Raw genomic sequence first — 21432 nt, 5'->3', positions numbered from 1 at the left:
AGACAAGCGCACAAACGTATCGGCCGATTTGAATTGTGCTCGTTCGAACATCCTACTCTCCTTGACTACTTTATTCTAGTTTATCGCTTTATCGGTGGTTGGTGGCGAGAAGACTTCGCTTGGTGGCGAGTAGGTTGGTGGCGAGATCGTTCCTTGGTGGCGAGATCGTTCCTTGGTGGCGAGTTCGCTGGTGGCGAGTCTCCCTGGTGGCGAGGTAACCGGTAACCCGTTAGGAATATCTGTTGAATTTAAAAGTACCAAGTGGTTAAGGCTTTAAGCTACAAGGTCGAGTGAGTTGTTCCTTTTTTTTCAGTTTTCGGTTCAACTATTATACAGGCCTGATTTTTTTTTTTCATTTTTTTTTTCAACTGCTTAAATAGTGTTTTGCGTCGCCGCGATGATTACTCTTATCTTCATTGTTTGCAGAGTTAAGTAAAGGTGGATTCTCCTGTTATTAAAAATAAGTTTATAGGAATAATGTTTGTTGTAAGGCTTAAATAGAGGATCCGGTTTGTAAACTAAGTCTCTGCTTCTCATTTTGATTAAGTGTCGTAAAGCAAACAAAACAACCAATCAGAACGAAGAAAAATACCACGTGGAGCTAAAGAGAATTTAAAGTAAAAATAAGCAACCTTCTGAAGCGCGGGAAAACGCAGGCGACAAAATCGACAAAATTAAATCTGATTGCTTAAGAAGGTGGCGTGAGTTTTCCAGATCAATTACAGCGCTTAGTAGAGCAAAAGCGAAGCGTCTCAGATTACTTTGGACACTCGAATCAGATTTGTTCTAGTCTTGAGGATGTTTGGCTCATTTGTTAATCAAAGATGTGGTTGTTTTGGACCAGGACTTCTTCTAAAGCCATGTAGTAATAATGGCACGAGTCTGCGTGAACGGGTTATGGTCAAAATGACCAAATTTGTCATTTTTTTCTGCAATTCTTTTGTAAAATTCTTTTACAGCAACAAGAGTCGACAAATTAAGTCAGTCCATCTGTCCCTCAGTTCATCATTCCGTTCCTTAGTCCACCAGTCCATCAGTTAGTCAGCCGTAATTAGGTGAGCTTGCCAATCTATCAGCCAGTCAGTCAGTCAATCAGCCCGTCCGTTAGAAAGTCTGTCGGTCAATTTAGTATTATCATCTGAGTTTATATCGTAAATTGGCCGCCATAAAGAGTAAAGCTGACATTTCGAGCTTTACCTCTTCGTCAGAGCGACTGATGTGTAGGGCTAATGCTCGAAACGTCAGCTTTTAAACTCTTTACGGTGGCCAGTTTACGTTATCAACTCAGTTGGTAATACTGAATTACCCCGTTATATTTTCCCACCGACGCAGCACCACAGCGCTTCTTTAGAAACTTGCCCCCTTTACTAGTCTGTCAGTCATTCAGTCAGTCAATCAGCCCATCATTCAGTTAGTTTGTTTGTCAGTCTGACAGTTACTCCGTTGGCTTCTACCTCCCAATCTTTCTCGCCCTGCACGCCCACCATCACCTATTACGTTGGACATGATCGGGACGCGGTATCTTCGCGAAAAGCATGCGCAGTGTAACAATCCTGTGTCCGCTGGTCCTCCATTCTCCTTAATAAGGTACGTCATGTATGCTAGAGCCAAAAAAATTTCAAAAAGTATTTCAGCTAGTTTAAAGGATTGCCTTAAGTTTCAATGAGAGTCTCTTATCCGCATTCCACTCTCGCTTACATATGGCCTCATAATGCCTTCTGTTAAGATTTTAAAGGTGGAAAGTTTCTAAAGAACTGTGGTGCTTCGTTGGTTGGAGAGATTAACAAGGTAATTTGGTATTATAAACTGATTTGATAACGTAAATGGTTCTGAAATTGACGTTTCGAGCGCTAGCCCTTTGTCGGAGCGATGACGAAGGGCTAACGTTGACTAAAGTGGTGATCAACTTGGCTAATGATACCAAATTACCTCGTTAAGATTTTATATGTGGATCCGAATACGGTCCCTTATGTAGGTCTTACACAGTCAGTACAAAAAGTCGTGTACGGAATCTATAAGGTGGTGTCATGATGTATAAGGTACTGTTTAAGGATCAGTGTACGTCAGGCTATGCCAAGAAAATAGCAGGATCTTATATACTTGTAGCAGAATTTCTTATACGTCAGTACTCGTCTCAGTATACATGTTGTATATTGAAGGAGTTATGAGGTATTCTGATATTGTGTGGAAGGCACGTATACGGGATTCTTACAGTCGTTGCAGGATTTCTTATTCATTATTACACAAGTCCGTATATATGATATATACTGCATGAAGCAGGAAGGGTACTGATATGTTCCGTAGAAGGTACATGTACAGATTCTTACACTCGTGGAAGGATTACCCTTATATGACATTACAGAGGTCTGTATACTTCACGTATACTGTAGGAAGTATAAGATATAGATACTACTGTTTTTTCAAGTTAGGTATACGGATTTTTATTAGATTCATGATGAGATTTCAGGCCAGTTTAGTTCGTTGGTATCTAACTGTGTTGTTCTCCATTAGATTTAAACAGCTCAGGACCATTCGCGATACTGAAGAAAACAGCTTTCATGTGCATGTTTTGCAGTAAGTCTCTTTGTTACCACATTCACTGTGATTTTTAAGATCTATAACTGCTAAGTGGAGCAAGTGATTTCGAGGACTAAACACTCCTAAGGATAGAAAAGATCATGATTGGCTAAGTTTGCAAAACACGGAACAGTTGAAGTAAACTTAAGAAGGAGCCTGTCATTTTTCCTCCTGGGGAGTGGGGCGGAAGGGCGGGAGTATTCTGTTTGTTTCACCATAAAATTAACCTGATCCCCCCTTAAGGTTCTGTAGTATTGTAATGATCCCACCTCACTGGCAGTCAATTCTATAGTTGTCCTTCTAAGCTCTGTTAGAGACGACTGATCCCCCTCCGCTCCGCCCCCCCCCAAAAAAAAACAAACCGCGGGATCCCCCAAAAATTCACCTACCCTCCCCAAGTGATGAATAAAGACTGGTTCCTAAGAGTGAAGACGATTAAAACCAAAAGATACTGAAAACTGATTTTTTTCAATTTTTTTTACGATGAACGAACCGTAACACAGTTCCTCAGACATCAAATTTACTCCTTAAAAATCTACCTTCAGGGATTGACCCTTTACATGCTAACATCAATATGCATATTCTCCATACTGTTCTCTATTTAATTCCTAAGGTGCTGACAAAGAGAATTTGTTTAAAATCAAGAGCTTCCTATTTGGTGATCATTTTCTATATTCTCGTGATCCTAATGTTTGATTCAAGGAGTGATATTGTAAAGAGAAATTAGACGCTGGTCACTGTTATTCACGTGATCCTAATGTTTGATTCAAGGAGTGATATTGTAAAGAGAAATTAGACGCTGGTCACTCTTAAGGCCTATTTACACGGCACGACTTTGTCGCATGCGACAAGCTTACGACAGGCCTACGACAGGCCTACGACATGACTTAAGAGTCGTAAGCGAGTTGTAGGTTTGATTTACACGAAACAATTCGTGTCGTAAGCCTGTCGTAAGCTTGTCGCATGCGACAAAGTCGTACCGTGTAAATAGGCCCTTAGAAGTCAAACGGTTTGAACCTCTTGTTTGTGTCGTTTGCATTTGGCTGATTCATAATAAAATGGAAATTATGATTTTGTTTATCCTTTTTTTTCAACCCATAATAATTATCCTTATTATTGTTTGAAAAAAGTAACGGCTTTTATGAGGTCATGTAAACGTAGTCCTTAAATTTTTACTTTTCCTCCTCAGCCCGATGGCAACTTTGTTTTACTTAGAACACAAATAGGCGAGTTGAAGAAATACAACTTAATAACTGGACGGGTACAAAGCTCAATCGACACATTTCGATTTCGGGTCAAACGCCAAATTTTTCTTGAAACAGCTATATGTGAATGAATTAGTCGTTAATTTTGACAAGTTAAGTCGTCAACTGTATCACACCTATTCCTTTTTTTTTAGGTTCTTTTTTTAGGTTCAAACCGCTCAGTGCATGATTTTCATGTTCATTTGTATTTCACGTATTTATTTTTAAAAAAATTATAATTTGCGGAAGAGGCGACTTATCTCTGTAGCGCAAACAGAGCAATTTCCATGTGCAAATGTTCAAAAGTAAGAGTACAACATGGAAGCTTCCTTCCCCATATAGTTAAAAATACCTTTCTTTCCACTTCGAACAGAGTCAAATGTTTCATTAATGCTTTTCAACCTTTTTTTTTTGGCGCACCCACTCCTCCCTCCCCCAACCCAACAACAGTCAAATGGTGACAAGTTAGGTTCGATGTTGGATTTCGGTCCACATCCACACAAACAAGGACCTCCGCTATTGCTTTTAAATAACGTAACGTTCGGTCGAATTCAGTCTTCTTGTTAACTGTTTAGTTTCCATATCTTTCGCTGACACCAATCAACCCTTTTTATTCATCAGTTTTGCAGCGCGTATCGCAACGATATGAATCTTCTAAGGCTCATGCGACCCTTTCAGGTAGTGTTCACGAATTCGTTTATCACTGAAATTGTCTTTCTGTACGTCATTCTTCAATTTTTAGCACCGCAAACTTTTATTGACGTCATCTTCATCTGCTTTGCCTCCCTGTGCTCTTTGGTCTTTTGGAGACTTTTTCCAAATAAAGTAAGTCTTTGGACTTGAAAACCTGTTTGATTCGTACCACTAATGCATTGGATAGGCACGTCCTTGTTTGTGCCTCTACTTGGTTTATTTGTATCTCACCTTTAACAAACTACAATGATTGTCGCAGAAACATGAAACATGAAACAAACATAAACTTCACTATATTTTACCATTAATTTTTATTGACTTGAGGATCGCTGAAGGACAAGAAGAAGTTTTACATTGTTCTTTCAGAGCTACAACTTTTATAGAAGACACTTAGACAAACTAATTTCATAAATTACAGGAGACGAGCAATGATTCCAACTTAATTCACCTGCAGCAATCAGCGCTCAAGATCAAAACAAGCAAAATGGGAAATGGTTTAGGTGTATATCATGGCTCGTATCCTATAATCGGATTGGTGTTAATAACACGGTGAAAGTAGGCGAACTGTAATATTTCGTCGTTACATTTAGCTCTCTATTTGATAAAAAAAATGCTATTTACTTAATAATTTTATTTGTTTCTCTTTGGCTTAGACATCAATTTAGCGAAGGCACCTGGATAAAGTTTAGTAATTTATCAGAAGACAGAATTATTGGTACACACGACGCTACTGCGTATGTGAGTTCAAGACATATGATGCATTTTCACTTCTAAATACATCACGAGCAGCCTCGGTCTGACAAATTGTCGCTGTTCATTTAGATCATTCACAAAAGGAAAAATAGATCAACGAAATTGCTACTGCGTGAACACGGGACAGCAAGGACGATAGAATCGCTAATTTCGCCCAAGTTTGTACGCGATCATTTTTTGTCTCGAATAGTTGGCCTTTCAAGAGGCATTTTTAACCTAGACTTCATGGCCAAGATCACTTTTCTGTGCCTTAGTTTACTTGTTCTGAGGCCTCTTGGCTGTGTTTGATGATTTTTTTTATTTGTTATTTTGATATGCTTCAGAAACAACCTTGGTTTTTCTTTCACGTCACTCAGTTGAAATGCGTTTTTGGAAACATTAGTCAAACTTTAAGGCGCCGAACTCGAGATTTCTATCGGTAGATCGTTGATAAAATGGAGGCAAAGCCTTGTGATTACCTTAGTAAAGGATGACCAATATTTTCTTGTATTTGATTCAGTTGTTTTTTTTTGTTTTTGTTTTTTTTGTTTGTTTTTTTGTCGTTTATTGCTTGTGGTACTTCTCTGCCAAAACCCCCTTTTTATTTCTCGATAACTACGAACATTAGAATGCAGTGAGAGTGGGATGATATTATTTACTAGATAATATTCAACCATCAGATTTACGACACTGACACAGGTCAGCGGGTACTAACTTTGCACGATTTCAACAACACCAACAACTACTCAAAGAACCTCGCTTCCTTCAATCCCACGGACAACCTGGTATTGAACGATGGTGTTTTATGGGATGTCAAAGGCAAACGGGTTATACACAACTTTAGCCACCGTAAAGGGTAAAAAAGCTGACGTTTCGAGCGTTAGCTCTTCGTCAGAGCGATAGGGCGATTTACGTTTTCAACCCAGTTGTTAACACTAAATTACCTGCTATACTCTCCCACCGACGCAGCACCACAGTTTCTTTAGAAACTTAATTACCCCTTTATACACAACTTTGACAAGTTTAACAACTTTGTCAGCGGCGTTTTTCAATTCTCCAGGCTGCAGATTATCATCAATTCAGATATTGTATCCTTTTCTTGTTTTTAAAGAACACGCCAATGCTATACTGTAAAGCAGTAAGTCCAAATCACGTTTCACGAAAGTAACGGAACACAACGTCGGCCTTTCACGGATCTCGAAACATCACTTTACCTCCTTCTTCTTACTTTAACAGCGAATTAGGAGAGAAATAGATATCAAGAGCTATTATTTCATAGGAAAATTTTATTGTTTCCTCACCTTGAGCGTTTTCGGGAAGCAATACGCAGTCCCGTGACTGATCTACTGAGTACAACCTTATGTCTGAATATCCTAGGTGACTTACACCATCAACTTAGTCGATAAAACCAAACTCTCGTTATTTCCCTGCCCTTCCCACCGACGGAGCACTGCTGTTTCTTGTGAAACTAACCCTTTAGAATGTCTATACCAACTTACTTCAAATCAACAGTTTGCCTTTGCTTTGCCAATGATCCTTGACGCTAAAAACAGTGGGATCTTCGCTATTTCCATTTACTGGACACGTGTCCTTCACGAGATCAATGTCACGCGATCTTCAATAACAGTGGTGACGTCATGTATAAGGGTAATTTCATGTTTACTTGTTTACACAATTCTCAAATTCGTCGATACTTTATTAATTTTTCACGAAGGAAATCAGACCCGACATTGAGGTTTTAGTGCGACCAAGTCGTGAGCTTTTAGTTGTGATCTGCTTGTCATCTCGATATTCAAAATCAAATTGAGAGCACAGAATACTCACCCGAGATTGTGGTTCCATAGGTTTTCAGCCGTTTATAGACATCCAAAATTACGTAAAGAAATTTTTCAACTTTTCATCAAATTTTTAGCAACTTTTGTGGTGTTTGGAAAAGTTAAAGAGCTCTAGCTCTTGTATTCGACTCATAACCTTGAAACTTCTGGCTCTAGTCATTCGAAGGTTGGATAGCACTATCCACTTGATAAAACTATATCAGTTGGATAGCGTTATCCACCCTTTACATAACTGGGCCCTTAGGGAAAATTCCCTCAGAGCCTCTCAAATCTCCCTAAAAATAAATTCTGGACTGAAAGGAGTGGTATTTGTTCTTCCGTATTTTAGTGAAACATCTTTCGGATCCTTTGGAAATACCGCTCGCTTCCAGGCTCCTTGGACCGTGCGAGATCTCGTTCAGGACCTTTGACGCAACAGATTATCAACCAATAGGTAATTCATCTTGATCGTAAGACCTGAGCCTACAAATTCACCTTCATTAACGGGTGGTGACTACATATCTCAGTCGGCCGGGGCATTGTACCCATCTCGCGAGGTTACAAGCTAAAATCCTGTTCAAAGTAGCAATATTGTTTTTGTTTTGTTTTGTTTTTTCCTTCCTCCAAACCTCTTTTTTAAATTATTTGAGGAGCTGAAGCCCAATCATCAAAGGGTAGGAATCAGGGTCGAAGAGTCTGGGTTAGGGATGGGGAGGAGAGCCTTCCGACTAACTAGCGTTTCATCTGGGGGAACCAGATGAAACGGCGTGAATAGTAGGCAAGCTGCCATGTTTGATTTTTGCATCAACAGAAGGTTGGTGAGAGGAAGAAATGTGTACCACGGGCTTGAGCGACGGTCAAAAAGAGGGGGGGGGGGAAGGGGCGGGGCAATGAATATTACGCTTGCCTGAGGTCATTCTTGGTTTGGGAAACTGTGTTCGCCCACAAACGGAGTTGCTGATTGGTGCGGTTTAGCTCTACTTGTCAATCATTAGCCAAACTGCTTCATGATTATCTTGCGGGGAAAAACAAAAGAAAGTGAACTCGTTCAAAGGCGTAGTTGTCAATTCCGATTTCGTTCACTAGGAAGCAGCCTAGAAAAGCCGAATTTTTTTTTGAGCAGGAAGCGGCTGTAGACAGATTGGAGGAATTTCTTAAGTGTTCATCAGAACATAGAGTGTCTCGCGCATTACGAGGGTAGCAAAAAGTCTTAATTTCCACACTGGTCACTGGAAGAGATCTGCTGGCAGTATTACCCACTGGTTTTTTTTTTTTTTTTTGCACCTTCGAGTGTGGAAGTGTGTCCGCTTCAAAGTACCGTTTACGATCAAATGGAAGAAACATCGTGACAGGGATTAACACAAGAAACATAGGATGCAGCGAATTTAAGCTTATATCTGTGCCCTCGGAGGAGGTTACGTCGAAGCCATTTTTCTCCTCGCTGAAAAAAACTGCCTCACAGTTTCACTCATCCGCTCTACCTTTTTTTTTTCTTTTTTCTTTTTCTTGTGGTTACGGTTACTTGCTCAATTCCGAAAATGCGGTGACGCACAATTAGTCGGGGGTGTTTCGCTTTTTAACAGCCTCTTCGAGCAAGCATCCTTTCGCCTTTCACCGCCCCCCCCCCCCCCCCCACAGTCCACTCAAAACTCCAGGTCAAACATGGCCGGTGAAATAATCGATCGCGAACTTCTTAACGTTAACTCGCACTAATATAACGCCTGCACTGCTCTCAGGAGCTAACAGTAATCCCAGCTACCTCAACCAAACTTTGGCAATGTGGGCCATCTGACTGGGTTTACTTGTCATTTCACGGTTGCATAAGTTGCAAAATATCACCGCAAGGATCTTGTCATCATGTCATAACAGGTCGCATGAGTTATTTCATATCATAAATCCAGTAACGCTCTCTTTTAGAATCAGGCCAGCACTGAAGAAAGCGTTTGCCGGGTATACGAAGTCGGGCGGCTGCGTAAGGCTGATGACGAGGACGAGCAGGTGTGAGAATCTTGAGGGACTTTCACATCAATATTCGTGGGAACGGACCAATCAAAGCGAAGTGAAACCGCCATCTTGGACGCGAATTCGGTTATGTGATTGGTCCGTGCCTTATTTGCATACAAATTCCGCACTTTGTTCGGTTGTTAGTGCCTCCAGGCACCAAAGCAAAGATGAACTTTAAATCACTTTCGGAACATACTTCAAGAACACGTCACTTATCGCAACACGTGTTTGATGTAGGTCAACAAAATAACGACTCAATGCCTTTTTTCTTCTAAGAATTCGACAAAGGTGGCGAGGAAGATGACGATGTCGATGACGATGATGATGAGAATGATGATGAGAATGATGATGACGATAAAGATGATGATGATGACAACGAAATTGAAATCACGATATCTGGCGATGATGATTCGGATGATGATAGTGATACTGCAATTTTTTAAAGCGCGGCTTTTAAGTTTCTATCTTTCGGTTGTTAACTCAACTCAATTATGAGCACGTCATTCTGTTATGTTTTTATCTTTGAAAAATGTACGTGTATCACACAATTTGGGAATGATAGTTTAGTTTTATCTTTCTACGTGCAGTTGACTTCTACCTTTGTTAGGTTGTTCAAGTTGGTTTTTGGTCCTGGAGTTGAGCTTGTTGAGGGTGGAGTTTTATGTAAAATGCTATGTAGCAGAACGTAGAAGTCATCATCGATAAAATTACACCCATGTTACTGATTATCAAATAAATAGGAAGGATGGGATTGTTTGTTATTCCTCTTGTAGTACAAACACGCCAGCAAAGGACTAGAGTTACTCTTACTCGCCACAGAGTTACCACTTGTCGATATCTCAACCCAAGTGAAACAGCTAGAAGTCTGTCTGTACTTATTGCAGTCAGTGTGAGGACAGACACGCCACAGAAAATGACTCCCAAGGTTCGGTTGATAAGCGAGCCATGATAACAAATTGGGGAGTGTTCTTGGGAAATTATGTAAGCAAGATGAAACGGCTGGAAAATGAGTCCAACTCTAATATCAGTGCACGCAAGATTACTGAACAAACATTTTGATGATGGATGAAGGGAAGAAATCTTGTAGAGGGGGTAAAGAATGAGACCATTTCCCACAGTGGCTGTAATGGAAATTTTAAGATCAATGACAAAACAAACATAATAAGACTTCGATCATATACGCCCGTGAAGCAACGAAATATCAATTCTTGGTTGGTTTGTATTTTTCGCTAGGTTCTCCATTATATTTTATAGCAGTTACCACTCTTTCATTGCTAAAGGCGTTGAGAACTCTCCTCTTGAGCACCACACTGAACATCCAAAGAACGAATCTAGTTTCCGAAATAGCCAGATGGTGATGTTTCAGTCTCTCCAGCCATGTAAGATTTTCAACAGCAGAAGGGGTGTTTTCTATTCAAGAAAACCACAGTTGAAGCATTTTCGGTCAATATCATTTTGTTTTCTTTTCCTATGGTGATTTTCCGATGTTTCCTGAGGCTTATTTTTTTTTCATTTTTACTTCAAAAGAAGCACGGAGGTAATTGTTTCTTTTCAGCTGGCTATTTGCGGTGGTAACACTGTTTTTCCTTACACCACAGCCTACTCGTTTCGAAGCAATTTTAATTAATTTTAAAGTTGTGTTTTCTCTTCAGTTCCAAATCGATTTCATTTAGAGGAAAAATTGATATCGTGCTAAGATTTTCAGCCTTGCGCTTATGTTTTTCGCTAAGTTAAAGAGAACCACTACTCAATTTTGACGTGCCGGCAAATTGGCTTTGGCCAATGAGTTCTGAATTTAGGGAACACACTTGCGGCAGAGTAATTAATTTCTCTGTCATGAATAAAAGGAAACTAGCATACGGTAGCTAGTTTACGTTATCAACTTAATTGATAACATTAAATTAAATAAAAGAGAAGTGAGAATTGCAGTAAAGACGACAATCAGAGCGTTTTGTTGTTGTTTGTGGCTCAGGGATGCCTTTATTTTATGAGAGTTGACCTCCATGTTATTAAACATCAGTATCTTATGTAAATTTTTTTCATCTAAAAAGCATTTGCTTATCATAAAGGAACCACAAATATGTTACCTTAAAAACAAAACGAGCATAGCTAAGAGGGGCAAAGACACACATGGGTCAGGAACTGAAAAGAAAAGCTGACTTGTTGAGGAAGCTCGAGCTCTACAAAGTATCAGCAAAAAATAATTCACATATTCTACGTCATTAAGTATATTAAATATATGTGGCATCCGCCTACAAAACATGATGAAAATTCGAAGAATTTGAAAAAAACACGATAGAGTTGAAAACAAGTCTAATTATACTGCAACATTTGTCATAAGAAAATCAGACGACAGGAGGAATTTTTTATCCGATAGAAACTGTTAAAATTCTCAACAAAACAATAATACTCTTACATCGAATACGGATCGCCCAATAAAGGTTCATTTCTTGCCAAAAGAGGGAGGGACAGAGCTACAAGTCTGAACATGAGCTTCAATGGCGATCTTCACAAGTCAGTTATCTTCACAATTACCAATTGGAGTAGTAGCATTTCTCCTCTCTTTCAACATTGTCCTCTCCTTCACTGCATCTCTTGGTAATGTTCTGCTTCTATTAACATTTTATAAAGTGTCCTCTTTGCATCCCGCTGCAAAGGTCTTGTTTGAATGTCTAGCCGCTACCAATCTTTGTGTGGGTCTTTTTTCACAACCTCTGTTCGTGACTGGTTGATTTTGTATTACGTCGAAGAGGTTGTTTATATATCCAACTACGTTTTTTTTTGGAGTGACTGTGTTGATATCAACAGCCATCAGTGTTGACAGACTTCTTGGTCTGTTCTTGAGGTTGAGATACAGACAAGTTGTGACAATAAAGCGAACTCAAGCTGTTTTACTTTTATGCTGGATAATTGCTGTTTCATGCGGATTGGTTCGTGTCTGGAGTCAAATGGTTTCGGAGATTGCTGTTTTTGGGGCCGGTGTGGCATTTCTGGTTACTTCCGTGTTTCGCTACGTAAATATCCACCTGAGATTACAGCGGCACCAGGCTCATGAAGTAGAAGACAACCCTGGTGAAGGACGGTCAAACGCAGGAGAAGATATAGCAGCAGGAAAAGATGAAGCAGGCGCAACAACGGGGACAAGAAGAGCCAGAAAAGAAGGAGCAGGGGTAAATGGTACAGGAAGAGGAAGAGTAAGTGCAGGACAGCAAAAGGTTCATCGAGACAAGATTAAACGGAAGAGTTCAACTAAAGATCAAACAATATCAGAAAACAGTTTCCAGAATATTTTGGGTGCAATTGGCTTTAGTGGCAGGCTAAACCTCTTTTAAAATTGTGTCGATATTGAGACATACAGTACTTAGTGGATCAGCAATTCATGCTCTGTGGCTCTTTATGAAAAATTTAAGTTATCTGAACTCATGTCTGAATCCCTTTCTTTACTGTTGGAAAATCACAGAAATGAGAAAGGCAGTAAAGGACACAGCCAGGACGTTTTGTTGTTGTTAGTGATTCAAGGTTGCCTGTATTTATGTGGAAAAACTTCCGTGTCCTTAAAGAAAGAATTTCTTGCGAATTATTTATATTCAAAAAACGTTTCAATATCATAAAGGAATCATTCAATGCTGACATGCAATTGCAATTACCGAGTCGAAAATTCTATTGCAATATGAGGAGGAATACAAATTTCTTTTTCTTTTTCATGTTCTCTTTACAGGAAGGAGAATAATAAGAAGAGGAAGACATAACATCAATTACTCTTGATTCTTTGCCATCAAATACAATGAGATATTGTGTGAGATTTGATTATTTCTATCTATTTTGAACGGGTTTCTAATATTTGTTTAAAGATCGCCCATGAATAAAGAAAATTAATAAGTAAACGTTAAGTATGGACCTGTCTTTACTCGATATGCCCCGTTCTCTCGAACGTTTATCTAATAACTCGCATATTAACTGAACAAACCGTTTTCAGCGAAGTACGAAGCAACATTGTCGAATAAAACCTTAAAAGAGTCTACCCGGTACATTTGTGCGGTCCCCTTAGTCCTCCAGCTGGCGGAGCTTTTAAACAACGAAGGTTATAATTTTTTTTTCCTTTTTCACCGCCTCAGTTATTGCTGACTTCTCTATACATACAGTCACATTGAACCACTGCTATCTTTTGTATTTTTGGCCTCTTTCAACTGACGTTTCCCCACAGTCAGGAAGAAAAACCTCAGATGAATATGTCTAACCTTTATTTTAAAATGCGTCATGCTTGAATATCAAATAAGACCACATTAAATATCTAACAAATTTGCTGATTGGTAATTAAATGGCTTATATTTTGGTATTAGTAAATTGGAGAATAATCAAAGTGCTCTGTGAGTAAACTCATGAATTAACAGATGACTTACATGATTTTTTGGATTATGTCTAATGTTATCAGGTTCAGAGAATTTTGTGGTTGATTGTCATATTTAGAGTACGAGCAGTAGTTCAGTGTTTGCTAATGTAGCGAAGAAACAAAGTAACGTTGGGATAAGAAGGCATTACAATTGAAATGATCATGCTATTACATTTGACATGGGTGGATAATTTCATGTGTTTTTTAAACATATATCATTTTTGTTTCTGGTTCAAAAGAAAAGGGTGAACGTAAATGTGGGTGAAAAGTGAAATTTACTGTCTATCATTGTAAATAATGGAAAATCAAGGCAATACTGTCTTAATGAAAACATTAATGATTCCCTCTTTATCAAATTAGATAAACAGGAACGAGTTTTGAGTGATATAACTAAGTCCAGACTGCCACCGTCATTTTGGATTTCCGCCCGGTTAGATTTTGGTCACGTGCTAGGCAACTTATAATCAAGAACAGGATTTCAGGCCTATTTATCAATTTTGTGGTGTACAACTTTCGCATTTTAGTACGTAATATGAATTTTTAATCTTCAAATTGTCTTGAAATTTAAAAGAAAATTGTTCTTTAAAAATTCACTAAAAATCGGTAGCCAAAACTATTTGTTAAGGCATTATTTGATTTTCGTGTTAACCTGTAATTTTGTCAGTCGCCGGCACCGTTTGTTGCTTCACACAGAAAAATCACACGATACGAAAAGTAATGATCAATTTTGCCAACAATCTCACGCCATAACAGAGAAAGCTTTTGAACACCTGTAAACTCCAAACTCTTTGGAGTAAGTGATATTTTTAATGAATCTTCGGATTGTTTTCAAGTTCAAGGATTGTAAATTGCAATTGTATGAAAAACGAAGGTTGTTCTCTTATTTCAGTGTGAATCCTCGCACGCCTGCCAGTCGCTGGCGCCGCTTGTGGAACGAAAACGAAAAAAAAAAAACTCTTTTAAGATTATCATGGGCTTCTTTTTCACCCCACCACTTTTCTTAGCAACAAAGGTTCCCATTTCGTTTTGTTTGTTCGCCAAAAACTATCAAATGCACTCAAAAGCCTAAAATCAAATATAGTTTACAGGAATCGACCAATCGAGCGAGTGAGCGAGTGCCATTCTCCACATCATATCTACGACTCGCTCTTACGCATGCGCTCAATTCACGAGTTAATAAAAGAACGAGATTTAGCTAAACTTCAAGTTCTCTTGAACATTAACTTTATGATGAAAACACTGGCGCTTGTCTCAGCCCTTGTCAATGTTCAACAAAACTTTTTTTTCCACAAACAGTTCACATCTGCTTCCAAAAACAAAATCGTAAAATGTTTCATGATGTATCACGAATAAATCATGCACACGAGCTCTAGAATATATTGTTGGCCATTTCGGTAATAGTCTTGGTTTTAAGGGCGTGATGAATGACTCTAAAGCTTAGTCATTAAAATCGGTTGCGCTCTCACAGAAATGCACAATCTCTCTCCTCCTGACGGTTTTCAAGAAGTTATACGTGTTTACTTATCAGTAGCTGTTATGGTATTTGGCCAGAGACTAGCAAATTTGGTCATCAGGCTTTCAAATACTTTATTCTTATTCGCATAAATAAACCAGTTTTGGTTGACAGATATGTCAGCCTGCTTATTTTGATAACACCAAGGAAAACAATATATGATTGTTGTAACTGCTTCCGTTGAAGCTAAGTGTTACCGCTTCCGAGAAAAGCTGCGAAGTATTTTTCAGTTAGGTTGACGCCCCCGAGATTAGTTCTTTTTAAACAGAAAATTACAGTTAGCGTTTCTGTTCAAGATAAGACCCCGTGTGATCAAGATCGTTTTTGAATAGAAGACAAGTTAGACTGTAATCCTCGATAAAGTAATCAAGACCCACGAGCGTTGGTAAGCAATAATTTGTTTTGTGATTATGTCATCTAGCTTGTAGTCGTTACTCAAAGCGAAACTTATCGCTCGTTTTTTACCTTTCTTTTGGTTCTTTTAATTGCCACGTGCTCGTTTCCAAAATCGAGGTTATTCTTATGATCACAATACTTAGGTGATTTCTTTACGTAATAATATCAGTTGACTGCTTCGATATAATAACGCCCCAAGGAATAGGAAAAGGAATAAAGAAAGAAAAGATCCTATTTGGTTTGGTGTTTATCACATGCGCGTGTATCAACCCAAGAATCGAATTTCCAACTCTAGCTTGAAAAGAAACATTTACAATAATTGACACACTTTAGTTATTGTTGTGTATGTGCTGGTGTTTGGTAGCCAGCCAAGACCTTTCAAGTTTATTTATATTTCCTTCATTGACATTAATTTTACAAGATGTGGATAGGAAAATGATCCATTTTCCAATGATGCCTTTTCTGAAATGTTTGCATTATCACGATAAGTTGCGGTGTTAATCGCCCTATTGGAAGTTTATCAATTTATTATTTCTTAGCTATTCATCGAGGTGGATTTAACTAATGGTGGATATTTACCAAGCTGCGAAGCGGAAATGTAAATATTCACCTCTGGCCACCGACACTAGATGAACATTTGTTTTTGGATATAATTTAATACTACGAGATAAAATAATACAAAAAGATGATTTTTAATAATTTATTCCTACAACAATCACAACATTTTCGGGCGCAAATTCCGTGGAGGTGAATGGAGAAGGATGTGCGGAGTTACGTTTTAATGATTACTTTTGGGTTCTTTATATTCATTTTGATTGGATGGAAATATGTCAGATTTTCGGGAGATTCAAATAATAAAAATATTTAAATTTAATTTCGTGTGAAGAAATTTCAAAACCCTATCTAAACGATAAATACTTCCTAAAAAGCATATTGAACAGTCAAAAAGTAAATACCGAAAAAAAGGCAAAAACCAAAATTTTTGAGCTCGATATCAGAGTCCCCACCTATCTTTTGATCGACGATCGTGGTTTTATTTCACCTTCATTTAAAGGACACTCCCTGTCTCAGAAAAAAACCTGTTGTCTTAGCCCAGCCTTGAAGTGGGAAAGAAATCTGAAGTTTAGAATCATCCAATAATATTCAGTAAAACAAGATTGAGGGGCATATGAAAAGTCATTTACACAAATTCTGAATAAAACAAGTCATGGAATAACCGCTTGTGGCACTCTGGATTCAAAGACCAGGAGGTCAGGGACTCAGAATTCATGAGCACTACCTGTTTTCTATCAGATGGATTAATGATGAAGTAGGCCACGCGGGAATGCGCTCGTTTATTTTGTCAAAGGCCTTGCTTGTATCAAGAAACACAACGACGGACAGTAAAAAAAATAACTGCCGTTGTCTATTTCTCTAAACTTTCAATTTTATTTCGCAGTACCTCTCACGATGAAGGTTGAAACAATAGGTTAGGCAATGTTAGCGTTATATGTAAGTGCTCGTGACAAAAACCAAAATTGAAAAATGACTGAATAAGAATCCATCATTATATTGGCTCGACTGCGTTTCTCGAAAACGCCATCTATTGCTTGATTAAACTCGACATATTTGCTGCCGTAGTGCACCAGAAAGGCACGGTTAGTATCAACAATATTCAAACACAATATCCCGAGTCACCGAAATGTCTGAAAGTGTGGAGATAAAAAGTAAAAAACAATGCTTCCTTGGTACTTTGAATATCTCCCTTAAGCCAACTTCTGCTCTAAGAATCATCACAATGGGGTCATCTATGTTTCAAACTTCTAAAACGTCAATCTTACTCTTTGAAGGAGCCTAAATGTCATTTTAGCTAATGGTGTCCTTCAAATTAGATCTAGACCAGCAATTTTTTCTGCAATGAATGGAGTAAACAAAACGAGTTTAGCTTATGTAAGTTTATTAAAGCATTTAAGGAGTGCTTTACAACAAATTAATTATTCTTAATTAGATTAAGAAATATCATTTATACTAGAAACAACACTCACAAATTTACGCAGCATTTCTTACTTGATCAGTTATAAAAATTATCTCAACAGCAATTTCTTTTATTTTTTTTGTTTTTTTTGTCTCTATCAGAGTACAGTCAATAATAACAACAAAGCACTGACAAGTACTCTAAGTGAATAAACGGTAAACTAAGAAATGTAAAAGTCAAGTAAACTAACAAATTTTTCTTTCAAGGAAATTCCGCATAACCTCCATTCATAAACTAGGAAAATGGTTATCATCACTACCAAAGCATTACTAAAGTAAAAGTACGATTAAAACTACATCTTAAAATCAAATCTATGAAATATTGAGGCTGAAGTTCTCGAAATCTAAACTACAAATTACCACAGAGTGTTATAAGACTACAACCATGGAGGTTCAGCAATTTTGCTTTAAGCCTCAGTCCTACACAAGAAGAGTTGCTTCAGATGACTCCTCGTCTTCGTCATTTCCATTCTCTTCTGTATCCGCAGCAGTAAGTTGATAATCGTCATACTCTTGTACGCCAGCCTCTCCGTCAAGAAGGTTTACAGAGTCAACAATTTCTTCTTCCTCGTTCTCGCTAAGGGATGGTAAAGTATCACTCTCCAAAGGGTACGCTAAGGCATCCATATCTTTCTTATCACTCTCAAAAGGGTATGCTAGGCAACCTTCTTCTCCTGCTTTGATTCCGAGAGGGATAGCTGTAGCACCATCATCAATTCCAACCACAGAGGGATGTGCTGTAGCACCGTGCTTATCCACTTCATGGGAGAGATTTGTTGCAGCTGCCGCTTTGTCTTCTAAGTTAGTAGTTAAGGGGGAAGCTGTAGTACCATCGTCAATTGCAACCACAGCGTTCAGCTGATCCATCTCGACTTCGTCTTCCCCTTCACTGAATAATTGCAGATGAAAACAAGATCTGTGTTACTTATCTATCTTTTCCTTCTTTGAACATGGTTTAACGTAACGTGGTAAAGATATCCTCTATATATTCAGTTCAATTTTTTTTTCTTTTCATTTCATTTCCGAGTGCTTCAGAAAATTATCACTTGTGAAATTTGGATATCAATTTACAGAACCTGTTTTTTCGACGCATCGACCTAGAGAGGAGATTTTATTGAAAAAAAAAGATTGAATAAACCTCGCATGAAGACGACCTAGCGCTTACTGTGTTTCTCGGCATTTTACGTCGTATAAAATATAGTGCCTCCTACGCGAGAAATGTAATACTAACCAAAACCATCGGAAGTATTGTTTGCAATCGATATTTTGAGTGGTATTTTAAATTGGTCTACAAGACTCCGAGTGTATTTCAACTGTAGTTTCTGTAACAAAGAGTGACGAAGGGTCAAAGCTTTTCTTCTTTTTACAAATATGCCACCCACAACTCAGCATACTGGTGACAAAAAAAAAAGGTACTAAACAAGGTGTCAAAACAAGTGAAGGACGGACGAATCCAAAACAGAAAGAATGTTAGGAAACATAGACTGCAATTTGATAGGAACGGCTTCGAAAACTGCCGTTGCTTCGAAAGGAAAAACCTTTTTATTTTGGCCCATGTGCTGGTAAATTTAATCGGTCCAAACTGAAACAAAGACGTATTTGCTTAGCAATGGCGCTTATCACGACTCTACTGAGACTTATTCAAGAGTTAGAAACTTCGGAACTAACCACACGTTCAAACAGTAAACATTAAAAAAGAGAAAATTCACTTACTTCAGCCAAGGTGGCACCTCAGGTGGGGCTATTATCAAAGGATATGTGGAAAGAGATGAAAGAAATCGCTTCGTTGTGAGAAAGAATGACATCACTAATTAAGTTAAAGCTTGCGACTCAGAAACCACGTGTAACTTATATTTGACTCTGTTGTCATACAACGGGAGAAGGAATTAGGTGGGTTATCACGGTGATGAGTTTCATATAATATTAACGTTTTTATAATTTGATTAGTAATGGGCTTTGCCTTGACTGTAAAGGGACCTTCAAAATCAGTGCTGGAAATGCAGAATATGACCTGCTTAAAATAGCTCCTTCGTGCTCCAAAACACTGACATATTAAAAGCCACAATCTGCCATATAAAGACATTTCATTTTCGTATGATAACATTTTACCTGTCGCACGGCGTTTTTTAATGTATGAAATGAACGCCAGTAGAAAAACGACAGCAGCCAAAGGTCCCCCAGTGTAGTACCAATCCAGCGAGCTGCTGGAGGGAAGTGAGCTGCTGGAGGGAGGTGGGCTGCTGGAGGGAGGTGAGCTGCTGGAGGGAGGTGAGCTGCTGGAGGGAGGTGAGCTGCTGGAGGGAGGTGAGCTGCTGGAGGGAGGTGAGCTGCTGGAAGGAGGTGAGCTGCTGGAGGTAGGTGAGCTGCTGGAGGGAGGTGAGCTGCTGGAGGGAGGTAAGCGGCTGGAAGGAGGTGAGCTGCCGAAGGGAGGTGAGCTACTGGAAGGAGGTGAGCTGCTGGAGGGAGGTGAGCTGCTTGAGGGAGTCTCTGAATTTATTGAAATATAAAAATAGAAGAAGCTTAGTAGGAAAGTAATTTGCTGGTCGGCATCAAAAATAAAAATTAATATCACCAACTATTCAGATAGAGAGCTAATTTTTTGTTTTGTTCCAACAAAGGGGCAATTCGTTAGAATGCTATTGTCAAAACTTAAACTGTATTAGAAAAGCTCCAAAAAAAAAACCAAACAAAAAAATATGGAAACAAAACGAGTCAAATGCGATCTTTAATAGGAATGCTTCGAACAGGTTGGATTAAATTTAAAAAAAAAAGAAAGAAAAGAAAGAAAAGTGTCTCCTTGTGAGTTTCGTGAAGTTTGGAAAGAGTTTTAGAATAAGCTTGAAGCCCTTATGTTTTAAATTTCGTAGTTACTGTTTCAACCGCCCCAGATCCTCCGCTGAACTTCTAAACTAAGGTCTTTATAAAGTTCCGTCTTCTTTTGTTCTTTTTTCTGCACCCTTGTGTCAAAAGGACACAATAAGTGAGTCATGCAACACGAAGTTTCTTTCTTCTCCCGCACTGCGGTAGCGGGTGTGATTTCAAGTAGATGATCGTCCATCTAAATTGTAAAGTACTACAACAACTTCATTAGGTGGTTTCCCATCACTTCCAGAGGAGAGTGGACTTACTACATTTTCTCGAGTGAACTCACAACATTTTCTTAAGCTGACACGGTTAAATTTCTATGGATAAATTGTGGATATCATAGACGGAACTAGAATCAAGAGCTCTTTTGACAATTCAATAGGTAGAGAATACTTCATCTAAAGTCTGTCCGTAAGGTATTTTACAAAAAACACAAGGTACTTTATTGCGAAGCCTATTTTTAATCCAAGTTTATTTTGAAATTAGTTTTCTTCACTTTTGATAGAGGAAGGTATAAGTCCGTCCAATGTGACATCAAGACATACTTATATTACTTCGTTAAAAGGTTTCCTATCTTAGCCACAGCCCAGGAGGTCACAATTTAGTTCCCTATTCGTTAATTTCTTCGTCATTTTTTACTAGTTTTTGGGTGTAATATCAACACCCCGTGCCATGCACCATGTTCAAAGAGTACCAGTTTCTCCAAGGTCAAACTACACATTTACTTTGAAGAGTAACTAAACAATAATAGTCAAAAGGTTTGCATTCCATGAAACTTACTTACTTACTACCCATCATGCCTGTGTGGCACATAAGGCAGCAACGAAATCCCTCCAACCCTGTCTATCTTTAGTCAGTGTTTCAATGGTGCTCCAGCTGTAATTGAGCCCCCTTAGTCTCTTCTCTACTGTCCTGCGGCGCAGGATTCCATGAAAACATTACGTTAAATCTGTCATTTTATACACTCAGATTGTCCGCTGTAGCAAGAGTACAAGTTCATAACAACGTAACGGCGGGGTTATTTTCATGCATTTCTTTGCAGTTTTGGCCGCTGATTTTTCAAATTTCAATTCGATGAAAAGTTTACATGGGTGTTTCTACAAAATTGCTTTCCAACTTCAAGACTAAATACTTAGATAACAATGCACTGATAGCCGCTTGGACATTTTTGCATTTCTAAAAATGTACATG

General features: G+C 38.6%; 1 protein-coding gene across 1 annotated transcript; it reads right to left on the bottom strand.

Annotated features, from left to right (window-relative positions):
• Positions 1 to 17486: 17486 nt before the first annotated feature.
• LOC149045369 (uncharacterized) lies at positions 17487 to 20434 on the bottom strand. The gene is made up of 4 exons (XM_089205897.1): positions 20333 to 20434; positions 19486 to 19951; positions 19090 to 19117; positions 17487 to 18265 (listed from the first exon to the last, which is right to left on the bottom strand). The coding sequence occupies exons 1-4, from the start codon at positions 20432 to 20434 to the stop codon at positions 17797 to 17799; spliced, it is 1065 nt and encodes a 354-aa protein (XP_089062023.1). The 3' UTR covers positions 17487 to 17796.
• Between the last annotated feature and the right edge of the window lie 998 nt (positions 20435 to 21432).

The sequence above is a fragment of the Pocillopora damicornis genome, chromosome 5 (assembly GCF_964200805.1).
Source record: "Pocillopora damicornis chromosome 5, jaPocDami1.2, whole genome shotgun sequence".
NCBI classification, from domain to species: Eukaryota; Metazoa; Cnidaria; class Anthozoa; order Scleractinia; family Pocilloporidae; genus Pocillopora; species Pocillopora damicornis.
The sequence above is the reverse complement of the archived record's forward strand: the minus strand, read 5'-3'. Positions and strand labels throughout refer to the sequence as shown.